This window comes from Sander lucioperca, chromosome 8 (genome assembly GCF_008315115.2).
Source record: "Sander lucioperca isolate FBNREF2018 chromosome 8, SLUC_FBN_1.2, whole genome shotgun sequence".
In the NCBI taxonomy this organism is placed as follows: Eukaryota; Metazoa; Chordata; class Actinopteri; order Perciformes; family Percidae; genus Sander; species Sander lucioperca.
The window spans coordinates 39,068,045-39,084,992 of NC_050180.1; the positions used below are offsets into that span (position 1 = coordinate 39,068,045).

At 40.3% G+C, this 16,948-nt stretch overlaps 1 protein-coding gene across 1 annotated transcript in view; it reads right to left on the reverse strand.

Moving 5' to 3' along the window:
* The window catches only part of xpo4 (exportin 4), a 58,800-nt gene that overhangs the window by 28,794 nt on the left and 13,058 nt on the right, over nt 1-16,948 (reverse strand). Inside the window, exon 7 of the mRNA XM_031314963.2 lies at nt 10,496-10,608. Coding sequence (XP_031170823.1) covers nt 10,496-10,608 — 113 coding nt within the window. The remainder of the gene's footprint in view (nt 1-10,495; nt 10,609-16,948) is intronic.

Sequence of the window (16,948 nt, forward strand, 5' to 3'; positions counted from 1 at the left end):
TCCTCCTGTGAGATCTTCTCAACCAGTCCGAGATCATTTCCTCTTTCTTCTTCCGTCTCCTGAACTGTCATCCTCTTTAAGTCCAGAGTGATTGCTTCTTCACCGGCACCACACATTATGCCAGCGCATGGCCCCATCGCAGAAGCAATCAAACTTTCAACCTCCCTCTCCTTGTTGCTTCTTCCTGCTCCTACTCCTCTCCCCTTCTTACTCCCTCCCCTCAAATTCTTTCTTGCTGCCTCTCCCAACTCCTACTCCCCTCTCTTTTCTCTCTTTTTTTGCTTTCCTGCTGGGGTGCCTGGTTGGTCGAAAGCCACGCTGCTGGGAAGAGATCTCAGATGCTAACGTAGCGTAGCTACCATAGTCTTTGCTGCTGCCCTCTTCCAGTGCGTGAAGTCATCCTCTGGAAGAGCTCAGTGAGAGGAGGTAGAGGAGGGGGGGCGCTGGGTGAGTGAGCAAGAGAGTGAGAGAGAGAGAGAGAGAGAGAGAGAGAGAGAGAGAGAGAGAGAGAGAGAGAGACGGAGAGAGGGAGGGGTGGGAGAGGTAGAGCAAGGCCAAAGGATTGAACAGCGCGAGCTCTGAAAAAGCAGCTGCTCCAGTGAATGATCCATGTGATGCCAGTAATGTCAGTCGCCTTGAGTCTGACTATAGTTAGAGATACACAATGTGTCTGTGTGTGTGTGGATTCACACAAGTGTGTGAAAGGAGAGAACAAGATACAACAATATGGAACATTTTGGGCATGCATCTCAGATGATGGTCGACAGATTAATCAATGGATACTTTGGTGTCAGCAAAGCATTGGCATTGTCATAGTTGCTAATTCGGTGCTTATTATTGTTTTTCTTTGACAGTGGCCTGGCCTGGAATAGGCAATGCAGTAACAGAATCTTGATTTATATTTAATCAGCCCTGCCTGGTTTTACAGTTTAATAGGAATTCACGAGCAGTCATTGACGCTGCATTTGAGACTCCTCGGCTCTGATTGGTTGTTTTCCTTGTGCCGTTAGGAGCACCAGGAGGAGGAGGCAGAAGAACACGATTATTTCACAGATGATCTGAATAATGTAGTACTGTCAGGATATAGTGACAGTTACGGCAAATATGACGAAAGCTATTTTTTATGAAAGTTACAAAATGTAGCTTTAAGGTTGTGCCCATTAATTAAACTACAACTCAAAGCTACAGTGTCTTTGCTGTCTGAGCCAAAAACAAAAGCTAATACAAGATCAACTATTTCTTCAAGTTTGATTATCTATAATTACCGTACTCAGATATGTTGAACACTAAACCTTTGGTAATACATTTGGTAAAAGATTTGAAAAGGATTTTTTTTTTTTTAAAGAAAGATCTTATACTAGATTCAGATTCATTAAAATTCTATTGAACACAAACCTCACTGCAGATATATTTTTATTAAGGAGAAAGAATATAATTGGGGAGAAAAGAAAGGGCAATAAGTAATGAGGAAGAGAGCCGAAGCGAAGGGAAAGAAAATGAGCTATAATGAGAGAAAACTGAGGGAAGAAGAAAGGCAGGTACACAATGAGGTGAGGGAGAAGGAAAGAGGATGAAGAGAGAGCTGGAGAGGGAAAGAGAGAGGAGGGGAGGAAGAGAATGAGGAACGATATTTATAGAAGGAGACAAAGCCTGGTGTCTGTTACCTCGGGGGGCTCAGAGGCTCATCTTTCTGTTTTTTCAAATCAACACGGTGCTTCCAACTTATTGTCTTTCGCTCTCTCTCTTCCACCATCACCCTCTCTCTCCTGGCCCTCTCCCTCTCTCAGATTGGGTTACTGTCTGCCTGCAGGCTCTGCTGCAGCCTCATCAGTCCCTGCACTCCACACTGATTGTGTTTACTGGCTAAACACAAAATGCTTTACTCTGTGTGCTCTCGTACTCCTATCTTTGTGAGGACTAGCGGGGTATCACAATGTAGCGGTACAGTGATATATATCATAATATGATGTAAATAACCACAACATAGTGCTTGTTTTTGGTTATTCCAGTGAAATATTGAAAAATGACAATCACATTGATGCAACAATGCTTCAATATCGCCATAAAGTTGTGGTATTAATACAACGATCCCGCCAAATCTCTCATGTTTGACAAATTTCGATCGTCTGACAGTATATAATGTCATGTCGCTGAACCCAAATTGAAGTTTTAAACCTAGCAAGGGAGGACATTTTTATCAGAAAGTGATGACATTTTGGCCAGTTCTTACTTCAAAGGACACTTTGATGGTTACAACTTGGTTGTTTGTGTTAAGGTTAGAGTTAAGTTTGGGTTACGATTGGTTCCTTGTGATACAAGTGATAGTGGGAAGGTCCGCCTTGTCTCATTATGAATATGAGACTAATAGCGTGCAGCCAGTCGTCGTGTAAACTGTCTTTCATTAACTATGATAGAGAGGGTTTGCAGCCGAGATGTCTAGCTAAATGTGTTACCGAAAAGAAGCAGTTAACTTGAGCCTTTTTTCAACTTGTTTCATCTGGTCTTCACTTTCAATTATCTCTACCAGCGTCAGTAACTTGTAGGAGAAAACACAAGCAGCTCCTGCTGACGAATCACAGTTCTTTTGGTTTCCATGTGGCATCACTGTAGCTGCCATAGCCCCAACTTGTAGCTACAGTTTTGAAGAAGTTACATGTATACCAACTTTATAGTTTTAGACATGTGGTTGGGATGGCTAAAATTTAGGGAATGTATTATTATATTATTATTACTGTTATGTATAAAGTGTGTGACACATTATGGTGGTGTGTGGGTGTGTGTGTGCGTGTGTGTGTGTGTGTGTGTGTGTGTGTACACACACTCAATCACAGATTGATGCTGCTCTCTAATCACTCAGAGCCAAAAAGAAACTAAAAACTCAGAGAAACACAAACAGACAAAAACACACTGCTGAGGACAAAATTACCTACGCTTCAGTTTGTGTGTGCACTCTCCTTTTCTTCTTCTTTTTTATGTTGGAGTCAGGCTGTGCACTGTGGTCTCGAGGTGTTAAAGCGACAAAAGTGGAGTGTGTTTATTTTGAAGAGGGCCAACAACCACCGGTGTCTTCTTCCTTTTCAATCTACCATGGACAATGTATTCCCAAACCTCTCTCATGCTCCTGCAAATTGCATCCACGTTTCACTCTCTCTCTAAATTGTCTCTCGGTTCCATCTTTTTTCTTTGTCTTCCCCGTAAAATTATATACCCCCCCTTTCTATTCCTGCACCTCTTCTTTCATTTTCTCCTTGTTTCCTCTTACAATTATCTTTGTTTTTTTCTTTTTCTCTCAACTCTTCTTTTCACTTCAATCACTCCATCCCTGAGTCATAGCTGTTAGCAGCAGAAGTGGCAAAGAGATGAATGCTTATCCACAAAAACCTTGAATGACACTTTGAGCATCAGATTAAACATCTCTTCAGCAGCAAAAATGGCTGCTACACACTGCATAATTATTGAGCTGATATATACTTGCCCTGTCAGTCAGAAGGGAGCTCCTGACCTCAGGCCTGGTGGGGACCAATAGCCATCAATAATGATCTGTCTCCAGTGTTATCTCATTGGTTTGTAGATTCATTGTGATTACCGTCAATGGACTTTTTTTTTGTTGCATGCAATTCCCCATTTCTCTCCATCATGTCCCGTCATCGCTTTCGGCTTTTTAATAAAGACATAAAATGGACATAAAATAAAAATAACTGTCTCTGTCTGTCACTGTCTGTCTATTGTCTGACCATAAAGAGATTAGTTTAGCGTTAAATAAACATTTTGTAGCGGCTGGTCACCTTTTTTTAAAATGGGGAATTAGATCCACCTCCAACTGATGACAATGTATTCACTGCTCCTCGCAGGCATACATTTACCCTTGATCCTGTCTCCGCAAGTGTAGTTGAAGATGCTCTCCTTACCATCGATCGGAAATGTAGTGTAGAGGACAATTTGGAAAACATTTTTCTTAGGCTCTCAGCCCATATATTATCTCAGACCAAAAAACAAATATTTTCAATCTTTCAATATCCTCCAGTATAGTTCCCAGAATCTGGAAAATGGCACATCTTATACCCCTACATAAGGGAGGTGATAAAAACAATCTCAACATATATAGACCAATAACCAAACTGCCATGTCTGTCAAAGGTCATGGAATCTCTGGTAAATGAAGGTTGAAGGGGTTTCTCCAGAGCCTCCATTTTGAGCCCATTTCAGTCCAGCTTTAGAGCAGGGCACAGTTATACAACTGCTGTTACTTTTGCCGTGAATTACATTGTATCAGCCTTAGATTAAAAAAATAAATAAATAAAAACTCTGTGCCGCAGTATTTGTTTATCTTTTCAAAGCAATTGGTTTAAAAGCTACCTATCAGAGAGACAACAATCTGTTAAACTGGAAAGCTACAATTCTGAGTTTTTAACTAACAAAAGGTGTACTACAGGGCTCAATTTTAGCTCCAGTTCTTTTCACTATCTATATCAATAATATAATGTAATCTTTGGTAAACTGTCATGCCCATCTGTACGCGGATGACACAGTGATGTATTATGTTGAAAAATAATAAATTGAAAACTTAGAGCGTTCCTTTAATATTCTGCAAGGTGCTCTTAAAGACCTAAGACTAAGACCTAACATTTATGCTATTTTCCAGAGCTATAGATTATAATAACCTTAATATTTCCACTATAAACAGACTTACGATTGAGAGAGTCACAGAATATAAATATATTGGCATATGGATTGACGAAAAGCTCTCCTTCAAATTTCACATTGATAATCTTGTGTGCCGACTCAGGCAAAAAGTTGGCTATTTCTACAGTTCTTTAGTGCACCTGACTCCTGGAACAAATTACACTTCCTTAAAATCAACTCACTTGTGCCTTTTGGACAATTTAGAAATCTGGTTTTAAACCTGCAAACTTCTACTTGTAATTGCTTTACATAATTGTACTTTCTTTTGCATCCTTATTATCCTAATTTATTTATTACCTAATTTTTCCAATTCAGAAAGTTTTAGTGTCGTTCTATTTTTATGTGTTGTTATTTTGTTTTTGTCTTTGTAATTTGTCTCGATGTCATCGTAAATGAGGGCCGCCCCTCAATGATTTCTCAAGTATAAATAAAGGTTGATTGAATAAATGAATGAATGAAAAACATTATCTAAATAACTTTAGTTGGAGGTCAAAACAGAGTGAGAACACATGAAATGTCGCTAATAACTCCTCATTGCACAGGATTACTGTGTGCACACACAGCTACAGCCAACATTTACCAAGAAGTCGTCTGTTAAGTCTGATAGATGTTTATAACACAGAGTTTCACAGTTCACCTTCTTTTGTTTCTTTTTAGGGATGTTGCTGTGTTTCCAGACCTCAGCATTGAACTTACTGGTAGCAATGATGTGCAAAATTAGGAAAATAAAACCACATTGTTATAAACCCAAATTATCTTTTACTTGAAAGTAAAAGACAAGCATGGATATGTGCGATGAGAACAGCAGCCTACTCTTAGCCTCCTAACAACACTGATTAGTAAGGAGAGCCCTGGAGCCAGTTAATGGGAGGCTGGCAGACACCCACCCACAGAGGGACAGAGATCCCCACCCCTCCAGAGCCCCTCAACAGGGTGAGTGTGTGTGTGATGGGTGGGTTACTGAGGTTGTTAACAGGGGCCCCTAATCCTGGGGCCGGGCTCTAATCCTGCCTGCCTGTCTGTCTGTTGTGGACTGTGACCCTGATGGCACGTGTCTCTGAGTACCCCCTCCACACTACACACACACCCTGGTCAACCTGTTACCCCTCACAGCTGATGAGACACAGCAGCTGAGACAGCAGAGGACCCCATTAACTTGAAATATACACACTCAAGGAAACAACACACAGGCACATCACAAATCCATGCAGAGCGTATACTACACAAACTCAAATTGACACAATCCGACAAAGACAGATATGCGCCAACACACAAAAATGCACACATCACCAGGAGGATGCTTTAAAACACACACACACACACACACACACACACACACACACACACACACACACACACACACACACACAGCTGACAGTGCCACAGCAGCCTTACAAAAACAAACAGTTGAGCTACTAGAAATACCAGAGCAAGAGATGAGAGTGAAGGCCTGAAAACTGAAACCAACACAAAACACATCCTGCAGATTCCAGCAGCAAAGAGAACCGACCGAAAAATGACAAACATTTTTATTCATGCCAAACTGCTACTACTGGCCAATCAAATCCTTGTGCTTGCAGAGTAGCAAACCTCTTATTACAGTCACTGTTTAGAGCCAATTACAATTAGTTGTGATTACTTTGTGAATTCAGAGTCAGAACAATCTGACTGAAAACTTTTTCTAGACTGTCAATGAAGGGTGATTATCAGGCACAGAGATGGAAAAGAACTACAAATCAGCATCTGCAGATTGTATAACAAAACACAACTACTATTTCACCATTTCTCAACAGTAATGTAATCAAAATAGTACTTAATCAAAATAGAAACTCAGTCAGATTTGGTACCAAATGCATTCACTTTAAACCAGCTGCATTAATATCTGTAACCACAGAAGAAACGTTTAGCAGTGGTGACCAACCATAAATGACCACAACGTTAACCAGATTTAGAGGCAGACTGAGATTTTTTTGTCTTCCTGATGGTGAATAAAAGATGCAAACAAAAACTATGAAGGCAAATGAGAAGAGAGATGCTTTTCCACATAGAAACATCACTAGTCGTGATCTTTTAGACAAATCACAGACACAAACAGTGGGAATTAATATCACAATAGGCTGCGACAACATCACATGGAAATCTCGTTATATAAAATGATGTTCATCTCGTTGAACTGCAACTTGCGTACCAAGTTAAATGCAATTTTCAAATATAATCTTTGTTCCACATCTTAATTTTTACAACATTTTAATAAACATTTATTAATAACTTAATATCCTTCAATTTTGCTTTTAAACCACTGTTGTTTCCATACTCAAAGAAAAGGCTCTCATCAAAGGTGGCTTCGTTTGTCTCTATATAATCCAAACAAAGATTCAATTGGGTGCATGTGAAGCTAAAAATACTTTAAGATAAAGTGACTGAACAGGTTTTTCAAAGTCCTTTTTCAAAAGAAACAAAATACCAGAGCTCCCCTGGAGCTTCTGTTAAAAAAAAATACAAGCACTAATTAGAATTATCACCAAAACTATAACCTCATCATTTACCACTACTTCCTGATAAAATGGTCCGATATTGGATAACAAACACAAAACCAACCAGCAAGTTTTTGGTTCTGTAACTGAACAAAAACAGCAACTTCACACGCAATTACGTGCCTGTAAGAACAAGTTAAACCACTTTTATGCAGCATTAATCTGCACCTTTCAAAGTACAAGTAAAGTTAAGAGGGATTTACAAACTTAATAGCCACTCAGAGGACACATTTAACCTCTCAAAAAGTATGCCATGTTAGGCCTTACAAACATTTAAGGTACAAATGATGCTAAAGAAGCAGTGTTTGGCAATGAAAATACTGGATGTGCTGTGGCAGCAGTGGAGCAGTATTTGGTAGCAGGGAAAAGCCCTGACTCACCAGTCGCCTTTAAACAAATTAGTGCCAGGAAAAAACAAACGATATATCCCTGAAAGAACACCTAGCCTACCCTATCACACAAACTATCAACCAGTCAGTTCTCGAGGGGATATACCCAACTCCCTGGAAGATTACAATGGTAACTCCCATATTTAAGTCAGACCCTCTGAACATATGTACAGTATTCTACCTGTGATCTCCAAGGTTGCTGAGAAATGTGTATCAGAGCAGCTTGTTTCTTTCTTAAATAATGGTTCATTTAATCTTCATTCGATGCAGTTTGGCTTCAGGGCTCATCACTGAGGAAACAGAGTGATGTGTGAACTGTTTCTTTTCAGGGACGATCTAAGCAATGGTCGTCAAGGGAGGTGTTGTTGGCGCTGTGTTTTTAGACCTTCGTAAAGCTTTCGACACAGTCAACCATGAGGTCCTTATTGCCAAACTGTCTACTTTTAACTTCTCCCCGTTAGCAATCAAATGGATTGAGTCATATCTAACTGGTTGAGAACAATATGTTTCTGTTTTCGTTCATCAGCTCTTTGCTTATGCACAGGGGTACCACAAGGATCGATACTTGGCCCGCTTTTGTTTAGTTTATATATTAATGACTCACCACAGCCGTGAATCAGATCACCGATTGGCTAAATCGCTCCTGCCTTCAACTTAATTGAAGGTGATTGGCTGCAATCTGCCGCCGCTCCAGGACCTATACGCCACCAGGACTCTGAAGCGTGCTGGAAAGATTGTGGCTGACCCCTCCCACCCCAGACACAAGCTCTTTGAGCCACTCCCCTCTGGCAGGAGGATGAGGTCCATTAGGACCAAAACCACACGCCACATAAACAGTTTTTTCCCCTCCGCCACTAGCCTTCTAAACAAGGCCCGGAAACCATCCTGACTCTCTCCACACCCCACCTCTGGCTCCTCATGCCACTGTACCTACTCTGCTGTAGCGTCCCTTTTCACTACTGTTTAACTTATTTTACTATTTATTTAAATGTATTTTATCGTTATTAATACGTACTGTGTGTATATGTTTATACTTATATTGTTTATATCCTTCTTATATTTGTATGTGTGACATGCTCCAACAACACCATGACAAATTCCTCGTATGTGCAACGTACTTGGCAATAAAGCCCTTTCTGATTCTGATTCTGATTAATGTAAATAGAACTATAGGAATGGTTTTCATAAAAAGACAATGTAACATTGTGTCAAATTTAACCATCTTGGGTCAAAACATTAGTATCGTTCCATAATTTAAGTATCTGGGCATTATTATTGATTCTAATCTTTCTTTTAAAGAACATGTGCAATAGGGTCAAGTTTAGCCTAGCCAATTTTAAATATATTTAAAAAATTATAAATGCACTAACTTTTAATACTGCCAAATTATTTATGGATGCCATGATTATGTCACATCTAACATATTGTCTGACAAGCTGGGGACAAACTAACAGGCCTGCTGTCATTTTAGATGTAATGCAATTTATTTAATTTGTTAACCATTGTATTTTAGGATGCCTATCTATTGTCAGCTGGCCGGGACTATAGCTGGAAATTAGCCATAGAGGCTAAAGCTGCTCCTTTTACTGTACAGTGAATTAAGGGGCACTGTCCATGATATTATAAACTAAACTAATATTGTCTATTATGTTCTAATAGCTGCAGTTGAACACACCTCAACTGACCACTGACATGTTTGAACTATACAGTATGTCTTAAACCTGCATCAGAGGGAAAAAAAATGGTATGAGGTCTCATATCTAAATTAAGGAATATGATTTGCGTTTTGCTAGTGGAACACCAAAAGGCAAGAAAAATAGTAAATATTTCACAAACCACAGTCAGTAAGCTGAACAGCCAGTCACAAAGCTCCCAGCATGCTGAATCATTTAACCAGCCTTACTAACATACTTTTAGTGTGCGTCAGGGCCCAAAGGGTTAAGCAAGTAGACCAGTATCAGTTCAGTAATTCACAGTTGACAGATTACTGTTAGTGTAACAGTAACATGGTGAAACTGAGTAGTAGACAGAGGTCATGTAGGTGGTTGTGAAACAGGTGGTGGCAGGTAAAGGATAAAAGAGCGGGAGCAGTATATGGCAGCAGGGCGGCTGAAAGGCTGAGCCAGGATGCTGAATGGAAGAGGAGCTGACCAGTTTGTTCCACACTTCTCTTCCACACCGTTTGCTTAGCCAGCGTGGGCCGCCTCTTAAAACACACAAGTCACGGCACAAAAATACACATTTACTTCACTGGGCGGTCCTCTGGATAGTAACACAATAACACGACCCCACAGCAAAGCACCCATAAATCTACTTAATGGTGCGTCCGAAAAAACCCACGAAACTAGTAAGAACTTAACATTTGCCAAAAAGACGAGGTCAAGTGAGACTTCTTTGCCCAACATGAAAAGGCAAACTGTCTCTTTGTTTATCATGAATAAACCACCATCAAGAGGGCAGGATAAAAATGAAGAAGAAGAAAGTGAAGAAAAAGGACACAAAAACACTCCAATGGAAATGTGTGAGACAGAAAGACCTGAACAGAGACCTCCCTGACAGAAAGACAGGGATGGATGGAAAACAAAAGGACATCGAGACAGACATATGCAAATCATTTGACAAACATAGGTACATCAGAGAGCTAGGCTTCTGCAGGTTTTGGCAAGGTAATTCAAGGTTTTTTTCCTTTTTCTTAATGCCATTAAAATGAAATTGAAGACAGATTTTATCAGTGAAACAAAGTTTAAAATTGCCGTGACAACAAGAAAGCCAACTGAACACTTAAACATGTTTTAAGAGTTTTAAGGTACAAATTAAGTAATGTTAACTTTTCAGAACCTGCAGATACTCTGAGAAGGATAAACACTTGAGTGATGGACAGGATACTCACGGTGAAGAAGAGGTCCATGACGCGGGTGTCCAGCAGCGCTTCCCTCCAGGTCTCCGTAGGCTTGAGCGTGACGTTCTGCGTGGCCTCAAACATGGCGATGTAGTGGCGCCCCAGTGACCCGCCGCCAGTTAAGGCCAACAACAGCATGAAGAGGAGGAGGAAGAGGAGGTGGAGCGCCACACACAAAACACCAGCTCCTGTCACTAAGCTGCCTCTCAATGGGTATTTTTGGTCTCTGTGTGTGTGAGTCTTTGGTTTGGCTGGCTTGTTAGTCACTTGTTAAATTACTCTCCCTCTCATTAATCCTGTCAATCTTTATTCCACAAAAGTTTTTCTCACCCTCCCTTCTTTGGTTGCTTTGTTTTCTTGTTCTTCTCTTTCTCCCTCGTCAGCTCTTCATCAGCCACAGTTTTCAGCCACAAAGGAACTCTTGCCTTCCTTCTCACCCTCTTGTCCTCACCTCTTTCCTGTGTTTTCCCTTCTCCCCTTGTTCCGATCTTTACCCTCCGACACTTCTCTTGTCCTCTTTTTCACCTCTCCTTCCTACACGCACTCCCCTTCCTTGTGCACACTCAGATTTCTCTCCTCTGCTTCCTCACAAATCTTAAACACACAAAACAAACTTTCCCTGCAGCCAATCGAGAGTCTGCGTTGCTCTGCCTCTTTGTCCACTCCTCTTTAAGATGTCCTTGAGACTCCTTACTGCCCTGAAACACTCCCTCTCCCTCCTCAGCCAATCACTTTGTCTCTCCTCCTGGCTGCTTTCTAAGACCAAAGCAAAACTCTCTTTTCCCCCGTAACACTTAGAAACTTCTATCACACACTTTCCTCTCTTTTCCCTCTTGTCCACTTTCCATGTTTTTCACTTTATCCTAACAAGATGCTGTCTCATTGACCACACAACCCACTTTTGCCCGTTTAAAAAGTTCATCAAAACCCACATCACAATCACACTATTCTAAAATCTATAAAAAACATTTTTTATCTTAGCTTTCCAGACATCCTTAACAAGTCTCTATATCTCCACACCACACTGTCCCCTTGTTTTAGACTCTCTAAACCCACAAAAAGACTTTTTACAAACCCACAACACACACTTTCTCCCTCCGCAGCCACAACACTTCCTGTCCTTATTTAAGTCCTTATTCAAGTCTCCTAAGAACACCCATAACATGCTTTCCCCTTAGCTCATCAAGAACAATCCCCCTTTACTACTCTTTCCACACTCTGAAATTAGGCTTCTCTCTCTCTCTCACACACACACACACACACTTTATCTTAATCAAAGCATCTTACAAACCCACTCTCTTCACACACCAGTCAAGATTTCAACGCTCACTCCTCAAAACCCTATATAAAAAAAAAAATTTAAAAAAAAGAAATCTTTTCTTTCTCCTTGTCCTTACAACACATACAATCTCCTGAAAAAGGCTTCATGCCAAAACAAGTCAGCAGATTTGTCAGCTTGTTGATTGCGGACAAATGTCCCCAAATTAAAGACTGACACGAGGTGATTCTTTTGCTGTTTTTGTCCTCTTGAATGTCAACTTTGTTTTCGAGAAATAAAAATAAACAATCTCTCTTCACTCTTTCCTCGCTCACTTTCACGAATAAAGTACAACTGATCAAAACTCCTTTTTCCTCTCATCTGCACTCCGTCCATCCCAAGCCTCAGCAAAACAAACTCGTGACATTTTAAAAACACATTCTTCCATTCATTCAACTCTTTCTTAACCCGCTAACATCCAGTTTTCCCCGTTGACCCCTGACCTCTGGTGGATCAGTGGAGTTTTAAGCGGTCAACATACTGCACAGATTATTTTATTGTCTCCTGTCCAGGATATTGGATGGAGGAATTTTACAAGTACTACTAACACCAATAATAAATGTAGTTTCTTTGTGCAGTTTGTGTTTCAATATTTTATCATCTGCAAATGTTCTTTTGCTTGCTTGTAAAAAAAAAACATAGAAGAAAACAAAAAGAAAAAAAATGATACCCTCCTTCCCTCCGTCTTCCATCACCCGCACAAACAAAACGCATAATAGTGCACACAAACCCGTATCGATGCCCTGCGGCTCAGTGACAGCAGGAGGGGGAACCTTCCAGAGGAATGTTTGATCAAAGCCAAACAGCGGCAGAGGCCGGCGAGGTCAAGCATTCCTCCGACACCAGCCCACAGTCACTCCCCATGCACACACCCGAGCACAACACACCACACCACGCTTTTCGGCACAAAAGTTGGCACCTGTCTAAGGATCTGTGGGATTGTGTGTGTGTGTCCAATGCTTGGCTTTCAGGCCTTGTTAAAAATAGTTGTGGTGAGGCATAAGACCTCTATCTGAACCTTTCTGAGGAGGGAAAGAACGAGAAAGAGATCGAAAATAAGTAAGGAGGGTGCTGCAATATGAATAAGATCATGTTTACTTGTATTATGTCAGGGTTTACTAAGTCTGCTCGATTATGGAAAGAAAGAATCATAAACACGATTATTTTGGTCAATATTGAAATCACGATTATTTTACACGATTACTCTTTTGGACTTTTGGAAAGACGTTGTAGTTATTGAATTTAAAAAAAACAAACGGTGAAACAGTTAAATCAACAGTGAAAACACCTTGAACTGTGAAATTTCCCCTTTGCAAACGTAATGTGCAAAATAATTGTTTTTCTTGATTACTCTGTTTGGGATCGTTAGGAGTAGAAACCGTAAACATGATTAAAAATCGATTTATTGCACAGCACAGCTAGGGTTATCCCATTTATTTCTGATTAGAAAATGTCCTGATTTCCTTTTTCTTATATTCCTCCTCCTCTCACTTGCTTTTAAGTACTCTTGGCCTGCATCTTTCATGTCTGTCTTGATTAACCAAGTTAAATGAAAAACACAACCTGGCTGTCTTTTATCTTGCAATTCGTTTGATAAAAGACAGAAAGAAAAAAAAGACATGAGGACAGAGAGAGAGAGAGAGAGACACTTCTTTCCTGCAACAAGTGGGACTGACCAAGTCCTGCAGCGTGCAGACGCGAGGCCATCTCCGTAGGGAGGGACAACGGTTGTACAAACCCTCCTAAAGATCATATGACTGGGACAAAACTCACAAGAGACCTCAGGAATTATAACTACAAGCTACTTCGACAATTTTACACAGCCGGACGGAGACGTAAAATGGGTCTGAAAGGTTGTGACTCCAAAAAGATAGAAACGCTCCAAATTAGGGGGGAAACAGGATGCTAGAATACAGCACAATATAAATCTGATTACTTAAAAATATTTTTAACTAATAATATGGATGGATGGTTTTATCTGTCACGAAGCACACCAAGTGCACCAAGAATATATATCATCTTTAAGACTTCGAAACTTCATATAACATTATTAACGTAGCAAGGTATTCCTGACTGCTTCTTTCAGTTCTCACTCATGAAACTATCATAAAACATGCATTTACTGTCCCAAAAATAATTCACATAAACTGAAATGGACGTTTTAAACGACTTCTCCTTATTGTGTTAAGTGTTCACTTCAATTTCAAGCTTTTGAATACGAACGGAAAATCTACTTGCTGAGTTGACAAGTGAATTTACAACTTCAACCATACCCACTCTGCTGAAAAAAAAAGACAGGCTGCATGTGTGTGTGTGTGTGTGTGTGTGTGTGTGTGTGTTGTACATGCCTCCAGTATGAGTAATGTACACAGAGTGACTAGGACATGTGGCTGTGGGTTTGGTGGGTTTTTAAAAGACATCACCTGCTACTATCTCAACCCTTCCAGCAGGCTCAAGAATAACTAATGTGACACGTCAATTTTCCACTGGAAAGATAAGACGGACAGATAAACAGACACACCGACACACATTCAACTGACCTAATACACAGCCAATTCAGTCAAGTGATTCACACATGTTTAGTTCCCACATGCGGTTGCCAAATTTGCAGGCACAAAGACACATAAACACACATTGTAATACCTTAATTAACACCAGCCACCAGTCAAATGCCAATAAGACTGCTGCTGGAAGTTACTGCCAGTTACTTTGGCAGGGAAATAACCAGCATTTTAAGTTTAATTTCCTGCCCCGATTTTAAGCATTCTGACGTGAACAAAGCAACCTGACATTTTTTCAGCTTCACATCTTCAGTGACAGACACTTGGACGTCCAGTATTTATGGTTTTGCATGTGAACCTTAGCACAAGTAGCATGTGTCAATGTACACCTCTCTGCTTCAAAGCATGAGGGAAGCATAGTTGCAATAAAAAGCCATCAGTCTTTCCTTCATGGGCTGTAATTCAGCATGTGTTGCTATGCATAAACTTACAGCATGACTACAGAAACAGAATATGTGGGCTGAGCCCTGAGAGGCTTATGTGAACCATGAAACCAAACTACAAAGAAATCTCAAAGCCACAACTTTTAATCTTGTCAATGTTGGGGGTTTGTTCATTTTGTTAACATGCTGATGTTTAGCAGGAATAATGTTCACCATCTTAGTTTAACCTAATAGCATGCTTCAAGGGAGCACCCAAGTGATTAGCAATTTCCTCCTCTCCGCATCATGGATATCTGTACCATCTGATTACATGGTAATCCATATAATAATTCTCAAGACGTTGTACTAAAAACTAAGAATGTCAACCTCGTGGTGGCACTAGAGTAAAAGTCAGGGGATCACCAAAAGTCAGTAGGATTCACCCTCTGGGAAACATGAATTTACGTACAACATTGTATCACATCAAAATCAGATCATCAGTTTTTGCGATATTTCAGCCTGGCACAAAGTGGGTCCCTGGAGTCACTGCTTGACTAGAAAAAAAATCATGACGGGGTCTTTGCATGTTTAAATGCGTTAACTGCATTGTGTATTACATATAATGAAAGAGACATTACACATTTCCAGCTCCTCTTTCATCAACAATTTGCAGACGTTGTTCGAAGCCCTTCAGAGATCAATTTGATGGTATTTTCATGACCACTATAAGTAGACAATCTCAGCAATCTAAACATCTTGCTGGCCTGAGCGACCTTCGTGCCTGAGGGTTGCGGATTAGCAAGCCTCTCCTGTATCCTCTATTCATTACGGTTGATCCTCCTGACTAAGGATGGACCCACTGCACAGGAAGACCAGCTGAGTGTCTGCCAGTGGCAGCGCAAAGAGCACAGCGCTTTGCTAAGGCACGTGGTAGGGTTTAAGTGATATATCCTGCTTTAAGTCTCGCCTGCAGCCTCGCCATGTGAAATAACAGTCCAGGAATACCTCCTTGCTGACCCACCCCCCCTCCCTTCCACTTCCCATTTCCTTCTACTGTCACGCCCCCATCTGTTTAGACAGCAGTTGTCATTAATTCTCCCACTACCGAATTAAACCAACAATATATCAATCATGCCACTGTGCTCAAGGTTTCTTTGAGATCAGAAAGTTATAAGATGTGGGTAAAGGGGGCAATTTAGACCTCAGGTTATTGGATGTGAGTTGGACTGTAATTTTTTTCCATAGCAATCAGTGTGCAAAATACACACACATCTTTTATATCCAGGCTGGTGCCTGAATTTAAAGTGGCTATGAGGAACTTTCAGGTTCTGTTGATTCTAGAGACCCCTTTGGACAAAAGCGGTAGTGTTTTTACCACACCTGTTATCGTAAAGATCTTTTCTAGCGCGTGCCGGTTGGTGCTGTATTACCCACTGTAAAACGGAGCTAGCGTAACCGAGAGGTCATATAGCTGCGATGAATTTTTTGCTGAGACAGAAAATCATTCATTTACAATAATGTAATAAAGTGTGTTTGTACTCTAATAACATAAAATAAAATAAATTGTCACATTTAGAGCTCTTATGCTATAAAACTAAAAATACTAAATAAAGTAAATTTAAACATTACCTACACAAAATATTTATTTATGATGTTACGACATTTATTTAATCCTACAAAAAGACAAGAAAAAAATGTAAGACCTTAGTAAACATACTTAATACTAAATTGGTACTTTTAAGGCCTTATTTTTAGAATATTAAATGAAAGATTTTTTAAATATTTTTTAAGACCCTGCGGGACCCTGGTAATAATGAAAGTATTCTACAGTGTTGCGAGGCTTTGTGAAACAGAAACTACTTTAAATCTCACACAAGTCAGAAAATACATGCCCTTAAATGTGCATCAGCATTGTTAACCTTTCTGTCTACTCCCTGACCTGTGTTTGTTTAGACAGCAGTAGTTGAAGATTCTCTATACAGGTCAGGGCCAAGGCAAACATCCAGCATCAGCTTACACACTCCCAAATGCTAACCTTAACCTGAGGGCCAAACTGCCTATAAATTGACTCCTGAACAGCTAATGAGAATACAGAGCCGGGTCGAGACAAGTGTTAGGCTGACAGTCGTCTCTTCAGCACAAGAATAACTCCTGATTGAAGGCTGCTGGGGGTGATTGTTGTTCAGAGAAGTTAATGCAGCTT